The sequence below is a fragment of the Pteropus medius genome, unplaced genomic scaffold, assembly GCF_902729225.1.
Source record: "Pteropus medius unplaced genomic scaffold, Ma_sr-lr_union100, whole genome shotgun sequence".
Taxonomy (NCBI): Eukaryota; Metazoa; Chordata; class Mammalia; order Chiroptera; family Pteropodidae; genus Pteropus; species Pteropus medius.
In genome coordinates, this window is record NW_024349799.1 from 16,286,519 (window position 1) to 16,304,701 (window position 18,183).

Genomic DNA, 18,183 nt, shown 5'->3' on the forward strand with positions numbered 1-18,183 from the left:
ATATTGTTTACTGTTGAGCTAAGGTGGGTACTATAATTATGTTTTCTTTCTTGTATAACCTTTTATTTTTCCTGAAGTTATTTTTCCTGGAGTTAATGATTAACTCATGTTGTCCCCATTAGCATAGTTTTCTATGTATCTGTATTTTTCTATTTTACTAGTTTTTTTATTTATTCCACCCTAATTCTTTAAATTCTTTTTTCCACTAAAAACTTGCATCCATTAGATAGCCTGTCAATTCCATTCTTTCCATCAAGAGACCTCACTCCCAGAGCTTATTGCTTTTTAACCCAAGAAAGAGTGCAGGGAGTAAATTTTTTTGATCTCCTGCATATCCTAGAAAGTCTTTATTCTACTATCATATTTGGTTGATATTTTGGGTATAAAATATTAGGTTGAAAATAATTTTCTTTCAGAATTTTGAAGGTATCACATCATTGCCTACTAGATTCTAGAGTTGCTCTTAAAAAGTCTAATGATATGCCAATTTATTTTCCTTTGCATATGGTGTGTATTTATGTTTTCTCTTTGGAATTGTTGAGGATTTTTCATTTACCTGGGTGTCTTGAAATTTCCTGACAATATTTGGGATGAATCATGTACTGGGTACTTGGTGGACCTAGACTCAGGTGCTTCAGTTCTGAGAAATGTTCTTGTACTGATTCTCTGATAATTTGCTACTGTTTCGGTGAAATAGCAACCATTTTATTGCTTGGCTGTGGCAATGGATGACTCTTCTCTCCTTCACAGTGTCTGAGACCTCATCTTGGGTGGCTCAGATGGCTGGAGATGGCTGGAATGCTCAGCTGGAGTTATATGTCTGGGGCCTTGGCTGTGGCTTGGTTTCTAGGTTCTCCTTATGGCATCTGCTGGAATGTTCAAGATGGTTTCTTCACTGACATGGATTTAGATGTCTGGATGATCTGGGAGTTAACTGTGTGTCTCTCAATTCAGCCTGTCCATGTTGTAGCCACAGCACGGCAATCTCAGGATAGTTGGACTTCTTACATGCTGGCTTGCTTTCCCTAGGGCGAATTTTCCGTGAGACTGAAGTAGAAACTTCAAGGATTCCTATGACTCAACCATGGAAGTTAAGTAATGTTGCTTCTGTCCCATTTTATTGGTCAAAACTGAGTCACAGGGCCAGTGCAGATTCAAGGCAAGACAGGTAAAGGGCATTGAAACCAAGAGTCGTGCTCATCGGGAAGCTAACTTGGAGGCTAGCTATCACATGCCCCTCTCTTCTCTATTACTTCTTTCCAGAAACTTTATTGGTATATAGTGGATTCTCTGATACTGTTATCTTTTTTGTTTTTTCCATTTTCCATATCTTTGTTTTTGTTCTACTTTTTGGGAGACTTCTTCAACTTAGTCTTCCAATAATATTTCTATGTTCTAAGATCTCCTTTTTCTATCCTGATCATTCCATTTTTATAGCATTCTCTTCTTGTGTCATGGATACAAAATTTTATCTCTCTGGGGATATTAATTTATAGTATTTTTTGAAGTCTTCATTGGTTCCTTGCGTTGTCTGTTTCCTTCAGTTTCCTCTCGATTATTTCGATGTCTCTCCCTTGTGTTGGAAGCTTTCCTCAAATGTCTGGCCATCTTTGGTCTTTGGTTGTCTCTCTGTACCCAAGGGTGAGGCACTAGGAAGTGAGTTGGGGGCTTCCATGCAGGGTGATGATTGGGTAGCAAACTGTGCTTTCCATTGGAGGAACCCAGATGTTGTCTTCTCTGAGGGACTGTTCAGTTTCTCATGGTGGTGAGGTTTGGGGAGGTCATCTGTCTGGCCTCCCCAAGGAAGTGATGAGTTAAGAGTGGTCCAAAGGCCAGTGTCTCAAGTATCAAGCACTTCCCCAGGTCATCCATCCCTGGTCCATCTTCCAGGTACCTGTAATTTCTTATAGGCTGAATTTTCCTCTTCTATTACGTTTACTCTTGCTAGCTCATACTTTCCTATTTTAAAAATCGGGGATTCAGAAGAAGCAAAGTAAATGCATGTGGTTAGTCTGATGTTCATCATGGAAGTTTCAAGAGGCTTAAGACTATATCTGTCTCTATCTCTGTCTCTACATCCATATCTAATCTATATCCATATCCGTATTCGTATCTGTAGCCATATCCGTATCTGTGTCCATATCCATATCGATATCCATATTTGTCTCTCCTAAAGGAAGTAAGAGAGAACTATTTAAAATTACTTTTTGTTGTGATACATGTCATACATCCAAACTGAATTATAAAATAGACATCATGAACTCGCCATCCAGGTCAAGAAATACTAATAGGCTGGGAAAGTGCTGCTGCTCTGTCTGTGCCTCTGTGACTCCATGGTTTTGTGATTTTGATTCTGAAGCTGTCTGAGGCCTGACCTTGTGAGCTGGCTGCCTTTGCGATGACCATGATGTAGCTCCCTCAGCTGAGGCCAGGCAGTGCCAAGCAGAACCACTGACCCTGTGAGGGAAGCTGCTCACTCGGCACTTTCCAAGTGATGCAGTGCGTTAAGGGCTGGGTGAGATGTGCACGTAGGTTAGTGGTTTCCTCAGCGCTGGGAAAATGGAGCCTCTTGTTCAATGGGGTGACTTGCCCACCACTCCCTCCTTGGCACTTGCTCTTCCCTCAGCTTCCGTGCTCCTCTCCATCCCGGTGCAGTCCTCCCTCTCTCACTTCTTCTTTTGGGGCCCCACTAAGGGCTCCTGTTCCTTTCTGCATTTTCAGCCCACCCTTTTCTCACTGGGGCCACTCTTCCTGTGGTCTCAGCCTCCATCTCTGTTCTCCTTATAATTGTCTCTCTGTTTAGGCATCAGTTCTTTTCAGATTCCACCTGGGTGTCCCAGGGGCCTTGCAGTGTGTCCAGAATGAATGCCCTATCATCTGCCTCATACAAACCCGGTTCTCCTCCTCGGTCTGTGTCATGGTTGAAGAAACCATCATTTGGTTTTCTGAAGTCTTTTCATGTATTTAGCTCTCTTTTCCTCCTTTACTCTCGATCACCAAATGCTCTTAATGTTGCCTCTGAGACGCCTTATGGCTCTCACCCTCTCATTTCGTTTCCGTGGCCATTAGCACTATGGAGCCCCTTCCATTCTGTTCCTCTCTTTGTCCCTTCCCTTTACAGTCCCTCTGTCCTCTGCTCTGCTGTCATGGAGCATGCAGGTCAGCCATGCCCTGCCTTTGAACCTGCCACTCTCCCTTGCCCTCAAGATAGAGTTCAGATTGCTTAGTGTCTGTTTCCCAAACTTCGGCCATCCACAAAACTACCTTCACTGTTTCTGTCACGTCTGTGTGCCACCTGTGCCAGTTACTTAATCGTTTCCCTGTAACTAGCTGTTTTTAAAACTGGAATAAACTTGCTTTTAGAAGGCAATGTTATGTTGTTGCCATAAAAAGAAAATCAAAGTGGTCTTGTCACAAATAGAAGGTTACTGTAAAAGATCAATTAAAACTATTACAGTCAAGACCACTCCAGGTCACCCTGGCTGTCAGCAAAGAAGCATGCACCCCACTCTAGGGAAGTGTGGTGTGGGCGTTCCTCTTCAGTGGGCTCCTGTGCTTCTCCGTGGGAGGTGAACAGCGGTTCACAGTCATGGACTGTGGAGCCAGACTGCTTGGGTCCAAACTTTGCTCCGTTACTTTTCAGCTGTGGGAACTTGGACAAATAACTTAACCTCTCTGAGTATCAGTTTCCTCCTCTGTAAAGTGGGGTTAATGATATTGCTGTGAAGGGTTGTCATGAGTATTAAATGAAGTAGGAGATGGGGATCACTTCAGACAGTACCTAGTGCAGGGTAGGCCCTGAAGACTGTTGGTTTTCACTTCTCTTTTCTGAGAGCCTGCTAAGTGTCAGGGGTGTGTTTCCTCCTTACTGGGGACACCAGACAGTCCCTGCAAAGGGCTTTCTGCTTCCCGTCCCCTCCTCCCCCATGCCTCTGCTGCTGTGCTTTCTCTTTCCTTTTTCTCTCCCAGGCAGAGGCTGGCCTTTCCCTCCAGATCTGGCCCAGCTGTCACCTCCTCTGTGATACCTTAGCTGATCTCTCAAGGAGACCTGTTCTTCTCTTCCTCGTGTGCCCAGGGCACTGTATTCTATATCTGTTTAAACATCCACCCACAATTAACGTTAGGGAAATGGGTCTTTCACATGGATATGCTGTGCCTTTAGGGTGGTTTTTGCATTTTCACTTCTCCTGCCTGGATCATCTTCTCAGATACTTGTAAATAATACAGGTGTCATCACCCACGCTAAGACACACAGCCCACCTCCTGTCTTCAAGAACTAAGCTTAAAGGCTATGAGAAGGTGCTGCCCAGTGTCCTCTCTTTTATGCTGCTGTGGCACTCGCATCAGGTGGAGTTGGCTTTGTCATTGTGACCGGGAAGAACCATGGAACTAGAGTTGTGAATTGCTCAAGGACTGAGGACTAACTCTCGAATTTCTGACTTGGTGACCTCAGGCCCACTCTGAACTCCTCAGTCTCTGCCTACTCATGTGTGAACCATATAGCATCAGTCAGTTCTAAGAGCTGTCTTTTCTAAAAAGGCTTATTTTCCCAGGAGTGTGGAGATTTGCCTGTCTGTGTGTGTAAGCTGGTCCATCAGCTCTGAGACGCGATACAGGAGGAGGCTTAGTCATCCCCAGCCAGGGGCCAGGGCTGGGTCTCCAGGGCTAGTTCACCCTGTTGTATCCTGACTCCCCTTGGTGCCTGCCCTTTCTCCTACCCTGGGCCCAGTTTACAGATTCAGGGTCTTCCAAGGAACAACAGTGTCGTCTTTACTCATCACACCCAGAGAGAAGCCAGCTGGTCCTTTGAAACTGCAGGCATGGAGTATTTCCCGGGCTTCCTCTAGGTCCCATGTGCAGCCACATCTCGCTACTCAAGTCTCAGCCTGTGTGGTCACACTTGGCACACTTCTTGCACAGCCCTGGACTCTCATCAGTCCATTCCTTATGAGGGACCTGTAGACCCCTTGGACCCCCTGCCCCTTCTCTTCCCTCACACAGGGCCATGGCACTCATGCTTTATGAATGTTTATTTACAAAGCAGCTGTACTTCCTGAGATGTGACCTGCTCACTTCCTTCACCTTTGTGCAGAGGTGACTTAGGAACTGTGTCTCTTTTCTGGAGAACAGGAGAGAGGCTAGCAGTAAGATTGGGCATCTCTGCCTTTCCAGGCCTCGGTGTCCTTGTCTGTGTGATTGGGCTGTTCGTGGCTTCTATTGGTTTGTTCCAGGGCTGCTAGTCTTCGCATCCATGAACCTGGGATTTGGTGGGCACGGTGGAGTGGGTGTTGCCATTCTGTATCCCCTGGGGAGTTTTCAGTTATTAAAAGTCCAGAGTTGTGCTACGAATCTCTGGGATTCTCTTAGAGTATGTATGGGGATGGGATGTGACACTGAAGGTCCACCTTGACAGATGCTGACAGGTGAGCAACACCTGCTTCTTCCCAAGGGGCTCTCCAAGGGGGCATTGGGAGGCTCTCCCTTCACCTGTCACCATTATGTAGTTCTAGAATGCTTTTTGTCACCTCATGATATTATCCCTCGCCTGCCCCCGCCATACCCATTAGCAGTTACTGCCTATTTCCTCCTCCCCCCAGCTCTTGGCAACCCTAACTACTTTCTGTCTCCGGATTTGTCTATTCTAGACATTCCATGTAAATGGAATCATTTAATAGGTAGCATTTTGTGCCTGGCTTCTTTCACTTAAGCATAATGTTTCAAAGTTCATCCACATGGTAGCATGTATCACTACTTCATTCCTTTTTATGGCTGAATAATATTCCATCATGTGGCTAGACCACAATTTTTTTTTATCCATTCATCAGTTGATGGGCACTTGGGTTATTTCCACCTTTTGGCTATTGTGGATAATATGTCTAATTCCTTTCGGTTTGTTTTCCTGAGAAGCTCTTTGCTGTGGCCAGCTGTCTGCATTTCTTTAGCTTGGCTATTTGGAAAGCAAGAGAAAGCAGAGCTGAGTATGGTGGGGTGGCTGGGGAGCTGGCGAGCTGGGAGATGCAGACAAGGGGAGTTTGTAGGTTTTAGAGAACTCTCTGCCAGAAGGAGCCCTTAAACCTGGCCCCAGAGCCATCTGATGATAGGTGGGTATTTTTCCTGTTGATTATTAACCAATGGTTATAATTCTGGGAGTAGATCCCTGGGGCTAGAACTGATATTTATTTGAGATACCAGAAATGTTTTCAAAGATATTTGAACAACCCTGGACCCTTGTTTCTCTCTTTACCTGGAGATCAGATCACCATTTTATGGGATATGATAATAATAAAGATGATGATTATAATAGTATAATGATCTGTATTTGTATAGGACTTTATGTTTTATTTCACAGCCATTACTTTTAGTTCCTTGGAACATTATCACCTGCATCTTTGAAGATGAAGGAATTGGGACACAGAGAGGTGAAGTGACATAACCAGGGTTACACAGTGAGGTAGCAGGTAGAGCCAAACTTGAACCCAGGAATTTCTTGATCCTTAGTGTAGGACATTTTAATAAAAATGTGCAAGAGATGATGGCTGCATTGATCTCAGGTGGTTTGAGGCAAAGCCAACTGAGGCTGGGGGTGAGGATCCTGGAGGCCTGGGTGCTGTGAATGGGATTGTCCCCCAGGGCCTGTCCAGTTCCCTACGAACAGAGGGGAGGGGGAGAAAACAGGGTCAGAGGACCAAAAGGGAGAGAGAATAGACAGGTGGAGAGAGGAAGAAGAGAGAAAAGGGAAGCTTTTAGATCAAAGACACTTCCTTTCCCATCAAGGCCAAAATCCATCAGTTAAAAGGCACTGAACTGGAAAAGCCCCAACAGGCCAGGTGGCACCCAGAGCCGAGGCCTATGGCAGGAACATCAATGGGACCACACAAAGGGCTGGGCTGGGTGTTTCTGGATCCTCAGGAATCCTGCCGGAAGTGTCAAGAGTGGAGGAAACCTCTCAGTGCTCCCTGGGCATCCTCTTGGTTTATCAGCTTCCACTCCAGGCTCTTTGGTCATTTCTTCCTGAGATTCACATTTGGCAAAAGCCAGCTAGGACCTCTTCTGGCCTCTCCGAGCCCTCCCAGGTGCCCCAGGATCACCCACGCTCTGGAGAAAGAATCTCAGAGTAGAAAACCTCAGTGCCATGTGGCTCTGGGGCAGAGGGATACTGAGTGGGTGGGTGGTGCCCCCAGGGCCCCCAGAGGTAGGAGCCCATTCACTTGTTTTTACTACTCTCTTCTTAGTTGAGAGAATGATCTTCCCCCTCCCCTCTTCTGTCTTCTCTCAATCCTCCTTTTCCCCTCTTCTGTTCCCATCACCAACTCCTCCTCTTGTGGGTCTCTGAGTGGGTCTGGGACCCCGTGTCCTTAGAGCTGTGTGTGGGAGTTTGACTGGCTTGGTTGGAGGGGAAATTTTCAATCTCACTGCCATGACACATGTTAAGATCACTGTGGGTTACTAGAAAGATGTTACACAGAATAGTAAGGGTGCCACCTCTGCTAATAATTTACCTTTTGCTTATAATAAATTAGAGCAGATTCAAGGTTACCCCTGGATAGAATGGTGTCACTCCCACCTCCTCACGTGTGATATGTTTGTTTGAGAAAGGGCTGGAATTACACTGAGCACTGTAGTTCTTACTCTGCCTTATCTTAGCACCAGCCAGGGGCCAGATCTGGCTGTCTTTGGGAGAGTAGGTCACGTGTGAATGTCATTGCTTGTTAGGGCTGGGGCAGGACAAGGTGAGGTTGAAACAGGGATTTTATCTTCCTTGTTTTTGGTACTCCAGTGACAAAGTCAAGACTAGAAACTGGGACTTGGGAAGTGTTTTTATTTCCTAGGACTGCCATACCAAGTATCACAAACGGGATGACTTAAAACAGTAGACATTTATTGTCTCAGTTCTGGAGGCTGGAAGTGTAAAATCAAGGTGTCAGTAGGGCCATGTTCCTTCTGAAGGCTCCAGGCGAGAATCCTTTATTGTCTCTTGTAGCTTTTGGTGGTATCCAGCAATCCTTGGCATTGTTTGGCTTTCTAGCTGTATCACTCCAATCTCTGCCTCTGTTGTCACATGGCATTTTCCCTGTGTCTGTGTCTTCATATGGCCACCTACCTTCTCCTCTTCTAAGGACACCAGTCACATTGAATTAAGGGGCCACTCTAATGACCTCATTTTAAGTTGATTATATCTGCAAAGACCCTATTTCTAAATAAGGTCATAGTCACAGGTACTGGGGGTTAGGACTTCAGCATATCTTTAGGGGGGCCACAGACACAGTTCAACTCACAGTAGGCAGTTAGCTCTTAATTAAGTGCCTTTGGAGGGAGGGTTGGAGTCAAGAGTAGGGATGGTTCAGTGTGGCCCATCCCCTTCATAGGTGCCACTCCAAGCCATCTGTATACAAAGGCAGAATGGATTCTAATTTGTGGACAGGGGCCTGTGTGTGCTCTGAGTTCTGATCTTTTCGAGGGTAGCAGTCATGCCTTCTGCCCACCCTGGTGTCTCCTCTGGAGTCGTGGACAGAGCTCTGGAGCTAGCTGATGCTCATTCCTACTCTAGCACTTGCAGGCTCCAAGCATCATTTGGGAAATCCTTCTGGTAGATGTCCTGTGCTCCCACTTGACAGTCCTCACCACTCCCTGGAGACTGGTCTTGGGAGCTTATTCCAGTGTCCAGGGAAAACAAGCTGGTGCAGGGGAGAGGGGCTCAGCCCAAGGAGGATTGGGTATGGTGGTGACCCTTTGCCTAGGATGCAGAGACCATGGATAAGAATCACATTTGCTCCAGTCCCACAGGAGTGGACATCTTGTGCCTTATGGAGAGAATCAGACAGTATGACCACGCATATGAGCATCCCTTGACCACTGACATTGCCCTCCTCTAGGGTTTATATTCCTGGAGAGCCAAGGTGGCTATTGGTCAAGACATCTCTACTGGGAGTAGGCCAGCAGTCCTCAGCTAACCCCCAGCAGTCCTATAGACTCTGATTGGGGGGCTTACCTTCCTTTCTCTCCTCCCTGAAGGCTTTTACTTACCAGGCTCCCAGCCCCCATGGAGAGCTGCCTTTGTCTGTCCTCACCTTGGGGGAACCTGAGGGTGGTGCTCCCCATCCTTGATCATCTTCCCTCCCTTCCGTTTCCCTCATCGTGGCTCTCAGGGGCACAGGCCCATTGAGAGGGAGCTGTGGCTGTTTGAGAGAGGGCAGAGTGGCAGGAGGGGATGAGCCTGTGCTGGACCCAGCTAGCTCTGTTGGGTCCACAAGAAAGTGAAGACCAGAGCATAGGGGCTGGACCCTACAATGGAAGGTGAGGCTCTAGCTGGGAGCTAGAAGCCACATTCATTAGTGTGTGTGCACGCGTGCTCATGTGCTGAGTTTTGGCTCTACTGGTTCTTGTGCTAGTTATGGTCTAGATCAGGAGGGAGCGGACCCCCGTTTCAGCCATCAGAGTGAGACCAAGTTCCCAGAAGAAAGGAGGAGGAAGGCAGCTGGAGTAGCAGAGAGGGGGGTTGGCAGGGTTGAAGTTAATGGGGTCATATGGATCCTCTAGCCAAATGTTCATGTAGCCTCCTTATTGGGCTTCCTAGAGGACAGGCTGCAGGGCAGGCAGGGGTTGTGCCAGGGTGGAGAGGGCCCTGTGGCACCTGGCCTGATTTCTCTTAAACTGGGCCTGCCTGGCTGAAGGGAGTCACGACGGGGTGGTGTCTGGGCCTCAGGGCAAGGGCTTGCTCTGGAAAGGCCGAGGGTTGGGCTCTGCAAGAGGTGGGCTTTTCTCATGAAGGAGGTTGGGGTTGGAGCTGTTACCCCCATGGGAAGAATGTGAGCTGGAAAGAAGTACAGAAGCATTTTCTCGATGTGGCAGCGGAGTCCTTTGGTCACTTAAGTGGGATCAGGTGTCGGGCTGACTCATGTGCTTCAGGCTGGGTCTCTGGAGAAGGACACAGTTGCAAAGTTGGAGGCTTTGATAGCTCAGCCCAATCTTCTTAGGCTCTTAGTATTGTTATCCTTGCTTTCCCTCTCATCCCAGGATATAACTAGGGTATATCCAGGACACCAGAGTCCCTTGTCTGGGAACTCCCCCAGGTTCTGCCTAGCTGGCCCTGTTGCATATCTGTTGTTCTGAAGTCTTATCCCATTGCAGACATTCTGCCTGGTGATGGGACTGCAAACCAGCATTCCCTGGTCACCAGCAAGGGCCAGATGGAAAGTGGGGAGTGTGTGAGAGCAGCGAATTTGTCGTAATCATGTTGTCATGGTGACGCAACTCTGTTTAGCTGTCTCTCCATGGTCCTAGCCCACATGGACTAAAATAAGTTTTACCTGCAGCTTCCACAGCAGGCAGCCCAGTCCTTCCAAGGTCAGCTCTCCAGTGTGTGCGTGTGTGTGTGTGTGTTTAGGGACAAAGGGGCCCCAGAGTGGGTGACTTGAAAACGGTTACCCCTCTTCCCTTCTTCTCCTACCCAGGCCTCAGTCCTGTATCTTGTTAGCCCCATGTTTCTCAGACTTTCGGATGCATCAGAATCACCTGGAGAGATTGTTAAAATGCAGATTCCTGGGCCCCATCACTGGAGAGTCTAGTGTGCACCTGATAATTTGCATTTCTCACAAGTTCTCAGGTGATGCTAATGCTGCTAGAGCAGGGACCATGCTTGGCACAACCCTGCTTTAGATTTTAGTACCTCCCAGCAATGAAATGCACTCCACTCAAGTTTTGTGTCGTGTGTCCCCAAGTCTAGCTACTCTTCGAGGAGAGAGGGGAAGGTGCAGGCAGCCTCTCACTCTCCTCTTCTGTGTTCTGTGGTCTCCTTACAGGAAGCAGGAGCTGGCCAACAGCTCAGATGTGACCCTCCCAGACCGGTCGCTTTCCCCTCCTCTCACTGCGCCTCCCACCATGAAGGTAAGAGGCTTAGAGTTGGTAAGCGGGGAGGGGAAGTGGGTGGGGAAAAGCGGGGAGGGGAAGTAGGTGGGGGAAAGCTCAAGGCCTTGCTTTGTTATGGCACCAGGCCTAGCTGCCTGTGTCCCAGTGAGGGTTCACTTGAGCTCACCATTGCAGGAGGAAAGTGTGACTTTGAGACTCAGAGGTGTTAGGTCGCGGTGAGAAAATGGACTGGGGCTGAATGGGGTTGACAGGATGCTTGGTGATTAGCAAGAGGCCTTGTGGAGCTGTGGGGTTCTGGGACAAGGAGCCCAGGTAGAAGTAGGTAGGAGAAACAGGCTGGTGCCTTAAGGGGCTATTGCCCAAAAGGGCTGCCAGGAGCTGGGATAGGGACCCTGTGTGCTGGGACCCTCCTGGGACTTAAATGGCACTTGATACTGGTCTGCCTGCCTCCGACCTCCTTGTTGGGCTGTCCCTGTCACCCCAGTCCCTGTGGGAGAGTTGCCTTAGAGGCTCTGGGGAGCTAGTAATTCTTTTCCTGTTGGCACTTTATTCACAAGGCTCTTTCTTGGGAGACCATACTCCAGGACCCCAGACCCAGGCCCCTCTCATTCCTGGAAAGGAGCCAAGGGGGCAGCACCCTTCCCCCATGATGCCTTTTCCCACTTACCTTTCCATCCCCGCTGGCAGGATGGCCACAAAAACTTGAGCTGGCCCTCAGGGAGGACTTTGGCTCAGCCAGTATTCCTGCCAAGGCACAGTGCCCCTCCATCCCTCCCTCTCTCTATCCCTCCCATTTTGCCAGTGAGAACTAGCTCTGCCTCCTGAGTCATGTGAGGGGACATCTAGGCCAGCCCCCATCTCTGCCCTGGAGCTCTGCTGTGAGGTGACTCACAGGAAAATAATTAGGGTTCTTCCCTGTTGCTCTCTGTTGTACCCCTCTTCTCTGACCTAATCTGTTGCAAAGTGAAACCCCAAAGGAAGCAGATAAAAACCGTCTTCCCATTATCATCCTGTACCGAATGCCTACCATGCACAGAACTATGTGGTATGCACTGAGGGGGAATATCACGGAATGACAACCAGAACCTGCCCTTGTTAAATTAGGAGTTCAGGAGCGGGTGAGGTGTAGGGCTCTCTTCCTGGTGGGATACCTGGGAACATTGAAAACCTGACCACCTTCATCAGCCTAGTCACAGTGCTGGCATCTGAGTCAGGTGCTGGGGGTGGTTTGTTCACACAGGGTAATGCTGGAAAGCATATTACCATTCAGATTTTCAGCCCCTTGGCCTGCAAAGTAGGGTGTGGGATGCTTGTCTCTGTGCTCATGGATGGCAGGCATTTGCAGGGAGAGCTCTGCAAGTTTCCGAGAGGAGTCTGTGTTCTCTTGGCAGGCTTTAATTCCTCACACATTCATTTAATTCATTCAGCACCCAATATTTATTCGAATGTTGTATTAGTGAAGACTCATGGTTTCAAGTGGCAGCACTAGAACTTTGGCTTAAGCTTAAAAGAGAATTTATTGCCTTTGTAATGGCAAGTATAGACGCCAGGCATGGCTGCATCTATGAAATCTGTCTCTTTCTGTCTGTCTGCTGTGTTGGTTTCATTCTTTGTTAAGCTCCATCTCTGGTGAAAGGATGGTGGCAGGATGGTGACAGCTGTTCCTACCCGCTAAGTAACTCCAGTGGAAAGAAGAGTCTCTTTTCCCTAGTAGTTCTAACGACAGTCCCAAGGAGGAAGCTCACTGGCCTGGCTTAGGTCACGTGTCTATCTCTGAACCATCATTGCATCCAGAGAGATGGAAGGCTCCAATTGGCCAGAGTTGGGTCTCATGACCATCTCCTAAACCCTAAAAACCAAGAATGGAGGAGGGGTGGCTCCTCAAAGGAAAACTGAGGTGTTATTATAAGAAGAAGAGGAAATAGATGCAGGGCAGTCAAGGCCAACAGCTTTTACTACGAGTGCTGACCACATGCCAGGCCCAGTGCTGGACGCTGGGGACCTAGTAGTAAACAAGACATTGTGGCCCCTGTGGAGCTTGTAGTCTAGCTGGGGAGGTGAAAGTTGAAAACGTAATTTCAAGAATGAGGGATGGACAGTTAAGTGTGATGAATGTTCCAAAGAAGAAGCACAATGTAGCTGGGGGACAATATGAGGTCCGTTACCTAATCCTGGAGTGGGTCAGGTAGGGCTTCTTTGAGGAAATGATGTTTAAGTGGAACCCTGACAGTTGAGTAGGAATTAGTTAGGCAGAGGTACAGGCAGGGTGGAGGAGAGTGTTCTAGATGCTTACAACTCAGAGTGAGGCCAAGAGACTAGTAGCACCTTCATCACTTGAGAGATCCTTAGAAATGCAGAATCTCAGGCTTCACTCCAGACAACTGAATCAGAATCTGCATGTTACTCATATTCCCATTCATATGTGCTTTACAGCTCTGAGCAGCACTGCTGTAGGCTCTGAAATGCGCTGAGGAAGGAGAGAGACCCGAAGACCAGACCGGCCAGAGCATCCACAGTTAGGGACGAAGAGTCAGACCCTTGGAAGTTTTGCTGAAGATTTTGGGCTTTATCCTAACTAAGGTCATTGAAATCATTGAAGAGTTTAGTCAGAGCAGTAAGATGGTGGGATTTGTGAAAAATCGCCTTGGCTGTTGTGTGAAGAGTGTGTAGGAAGGAGCAGAGTAAAAAGTGGGAGATGACTTGGGAGGCCTTCAGAGGAGTCTGGTGAGAGAATGGTGGCCTGACTCTGAGGGTCCCGTGAGGTTATTTGGAAGGGGTCAGATTTCAGGTTTCCTAGGAGTTATATTGGAGATAGGAGGATTTGGGGGGAGGTTGGAGGTAAGAGTGGCCCCAGGTTTGGAGCAATTGGATAAATGTTAGTCATTCTCTGAGGTGAAGTGACCCGGGAGGGAGGACGAGAGCTTAAGTTCTAAGCGCCGAGTTGGACATGCTTGAGACACCAATGGCGATGTCAGTGAACAGCTGGGTATTTGGGGCCAGGCTTAGAAGGAAGGTCTGGGCTGGAGGTAAAAATCTGGAGTCATTTTCATAAAGATGGGAGTTGAAGCTTGGGGTGGAGGGGTGGGTAGGGGCAGTGAACTCTCCAGGGAGAGGGTGGGGTAAGAAGAGGATTCCTAGGGTAGCACGTTGAGGGCCTCCCTTTTGTAAAGGTTGGTGTGGAGGAGGCTAGGGACATGGTGGGAGGGATGTTTCACAAAGGAGGGTTGGGCAGCTGTGTTAGCTGTTGCAGAGAGGCCTCTGGGTGGCCTCTGGGCTTAGTGGCCTGGTTGCTGCTGCTGTTCTAACCTAGAACAGTTATGGGGAGGGATGGAGGTGCACAGTGAATTGGGCATGTGAGGAGTGAGTAGAGACAGTGTGAGAGTCAGAGGATGTAGACAATGCTTGTGAGACGATGGAAGACCTGAGTATGTGGAAAAGCTGAAAGGAGGAAGCTGGGAGAGTATTTGGAGATAGAGAGAAGGGGGGCTGATCAGGAATATGGAGCATAGGTAAGGAATTATTAGTTAACATATTGATTCATTCAGAAATTATTTATGAACATCTGCCTGGCCCCATTCTGCTCTGGCCAGCACAAGGCCCAGCCAGCTGTCAGGGGGTAAGGCTGGCCTGCGTGAGACCCCAGGCAGTCTCAGAGCAGAGCAGAGCAGCAACCTGCAGAGAAATCTTAGTGACCTATAGTCAGAAGGCAGCCCCATCTCCAAATGCTTTGTCCCTCTCCTCTTTGAACTCAGGAATTTCCCAGCCTGTGACTTTACTGTCCAAAGTCCCAAGGCCAAGGTCAATACTGGGAACTCAGAGGAAGATGCAAAGTCACCCTGGGGACTCACATTGGGGTTGGGACCCTCCTGTGGTTGGCATTCAAGATCAGTGTGTGGTGTGCTCGGACTTAGGGGTCTCTTTGTGACTGTCATTTGGGCTTCTTCTATACCTTAAGACAGCCTGTGGCTATAGTTAGACATCTTTCTGTGGCTAGGGCATTTTTTTTTCCTTTGTGCAAAGTTAACTGAGCCATAAGGGACTTAAGACCATGATCCTCATTTACGTCACGCAGCCCACTCACCACAGAGGGAGCATCCCTTTTGTGACTACACTTATCAAGTCATATTGCTGGTCTCAGAAGCTTCCCTGCATTGAGTTCCCTGGGGGCAGCAACTGTCCTGCTCTGTGAGTCCCCAGTTCTGGGTGTGGTGGGTACCTGTCTGGTTTTGCCGAATCTCATATCCTGGCTGAGGCTCTATCTCCAGGTAACACTTTTCCAAATTAAGTACATAGACATGTGTTCTTCAGGATGTGGACTGAAGCCCCATCTTTCTCCGTCAGTTCATATGGGGTCACCTGTGCTGACCTGGGCTCCCACCTGCTATGAGGGCAGGATCAGGCCTCCCAACCTCCTGGGTTGTTACTGTACACTAAGGTCTGTGACACCTGGGGAGAAGGCTGGACTCTCTCCAGGGTCTCTGGCCCTGGGGGTTCTGTAGCGCCCCCATCTGGGCAGTGGGGAAGGGTTTCACTTGGTTCCCATGGCAGTGCAGGTTGGGGCAGGGGTGGCAGGCATACCACTTTGCTACTGATTAGCTTGGGAGTCAAAGATAGTAGGTTTGGATGATCCATTTTCTTCATGGGCAAATTGGACAAGAAATGACTTGCCCAAGGTCCACTGAAGATATTCCTGATTATTGTATTCCTCCTATAAACAGCAGATTAAGTTAAATAAATTCTAAGACCCAAACTATTTTTGGCAAAGTACTCTTCTCATCCCCCTCCTGCTGCCCCTCACAGGGACAGCCCTTCCTCTAGTTGCTTCTCCCAACGAGAAGGGACTGCTGGAGGAGTAGCTGGACTCCAGCCCCGAGAATCTCTCCCCACCAGTCCCCTGCCCCCCACTGCTGTGCCTGTTGCAACTGGTCTCTTACTCACCCTCCCCCACCTCTTTGCTGTTGGTGTTTTTCAAGGGGATTTTTTTTCTGCTATGAAACCGAGAAAAAACAACCAAAGAGATGCTGAGCAGATGGGCTGAATGAGAGCCCAGTTCCCAGCCAGAACTCAAACTGTGGATGGCACAGGGTGGGCTGGGAGAGGGGTTTGGGGCTGTCTCCCTAGGAATGCTGTGGATTGTTTCCAGACCCCCATTTTTTTATGATCTGGTTTCCGTGCCTAAATGGATCAACAGATATTTAGGGAGGGCTGGCTTTGTGTGCCCAGCATTGCTCTGGGCCCCATGGGGTCAAACCGAGGCTGCAATCCTCACCCCTCAAAGAACCTGCTGTCTACAGGGGGCCGTAACTGAGCAGAAGAAACCATATGGCTCAGCACGTGACAACCTCAAGTGCGTCATGTGGCTTCTCAGTGGGGCGGAGAGGAGCGAGGACAGCTTCATGGGGAGGTGATGTCGGGGAGTAGGAAGGGGCCCTAATGGCAACATGGGGGTTGGGCTAACCCCCGCCCTCCCCCAGAGACTGGCCGTATACAACAACCTTCCTGGGCTTTGTGATGTGAAGGAGTTGGGTTGACCCTCCTGAATCTCCTACAGCTCACAGTAAGTGTGCAGTGCATTTCTTTGAAGGTGACAGTGATGGGACTTGATGTGACCTTGATCTGAATCAGCAGCACACTGGCCTCGAGCTTCACGAGGCCTGGCTAGCCTGGTCAGCTGGGAGGTGACCATTGCTCAGGCTTCTCCAACCCCTTTCGTGCAAGTCTCAGGGCAGCCTCTGCTCAGACCTTTTCCAGAAGAGGATAAGGACGCCTGGGGTTCCTTCTGTGGGGATGAGCAAAATCTTGTTCCTACTTTGCCTTGATACTTTGCTCTCCACGACTCACGAATGCCCCCAACACCCTGAGAAGAAGGTCAGGCAGGTGTGTAAGTCTCCAGATGCTAGAGAAGAAAATGGAGGTGAGAGGAAAGTTGTCTTTTGTAGTCTCTTCATTCCCTCTGGGCAGAGCCGTGCTGGTCTCCTCCTCCCACGCTATGAGGCTTACCAGTTGCCCGTCAGCAAGTCTCTTTCCCTGGGGGTGGGCTGGGGTTTCCGTTCCAGCTTGTAGCATAGCCCCAGACCCGATGCCATCTCTTCACTTTGCCCTAGTTCTGACCCCTCTCTCCTGTCCACCCTGGGAAGGATTGTCAGCTCCTTTTGGATATACCCATTTTTATGAACGAGGTGAGAAGTCATCTGTGGGAAGGACTTTGGGAGCCTTTCTGGGCCGGGGCAGGAAGGGCTGGAGGATATCAGCAAGGTTTGATTTTTTTCTTTCTTCAAGAAAGCCTTAGAGGGGAACATGAGGGGACAAATATTTGTTCCCCCCTTTACCACTGCTGCAGGAAATTTAGCTCTTGTCGATGCTCGGTGGGCCCTGGGAGAGCCATCTCTGGTCTCTACACGGACCCCATTTAGGTCGCCTATCCAGATGTCATCTCCTCAGGAGCCCTTTGATTTCATACAGGCCACTGGGCTGGGGAGCCCAAGGGCAGTGCAGATGTGAGGAAGGGCTTACCCCGATCTGCCTTTGTGGGGATGCAGCTTGAAGGCTTTGAGGTCATGGAGATGTCTGTGTGTGCACCACCTGCATGGATCCTCCACCCCTCATGTGTGCATGTCTGTGTGTGTGTGTTGTGTGTGCGTGCTTGTGTGTAGTTTTTGTTCACGTTTTTTTGTTCATGTTTTAAGGCTAACTAGCTTAAACTTCTTGCAATTTAGGTGCAACTGTATTTAAAAAAATTGACATATTGAAATGCATAAATGTTAACTGTATGCTTTTATAAATGGATATACTGATGCAACCTATACTCTGATTCAGATACAGGACATTTCTGCCACCCCATAAAGTTCCCCATGTCCCCTTATAGTCAATCCTCCCTCTCCCCCAAGCAACCAGTGTTCTGATTTTTTTTTTTTTTTGCTGTAAATTAGTTTTACCTGTTCTAGAACTTAATATAAAAGGAGTTATGTAGTACGTACTCCTTTGTGTCCAGCTCGGCATAGTATCTGTGAGATTTGCCCATGCTACTGAGGGTACCAGGCATTTGCTCCTTTGTGTGAAGACACAATTTTTTAATTCTCCCGTTGAGGGACATTTGGGTTGTTTCCAGTTTTTGGCTATAATGAATAAGTTTTGTTTTGTTTTGTTTTGTTTTGGACATGCATTTTCATTTCCCATAGGCAAATATCTAGAGTGAAATGGCTGGGTCAAGGGATAGGTAAATGTTTAACTTTATGTGAAACTGCCAACCTTTTTGCCAAATAGTTGTACTATTTTACATCCCTACTGGGCATTGTGATAAGAATTTCAACTGCTCCA

General features: G+C 48.4%; 1 protein-coding gene across 12 annotated transcripts in view; it reads left to right on the plus strand.

Moving 5' to 3' along the window:
- RAP1GAP2 (RAP1 GTPase activating protein 2) overlaps window positions 1-18,183 on the plus strand; it is a 220,120-nt gene that overhangs the window by 103,596 nt on the left and 98,341 nt on the right. For all 12 annotated transcript variants that reach the window (XR_005658073.1, XR_005658074.1, XM_039886366.1 and 9 more), the window contains one exon: window positions 10,800-10,884. Coding sequence is in view for 10 of the 12 variants with exons in the window: in XM_039886366.1 (XP_039742300.1) it covers window positions 10,800-10,884 (85 nt within the window). In the remaining 2 variants the exon portion in view is untranslated. The remainder of the gene's footprint in view (window positions 1-10,799; window positions 10,885-18,183) is intronic.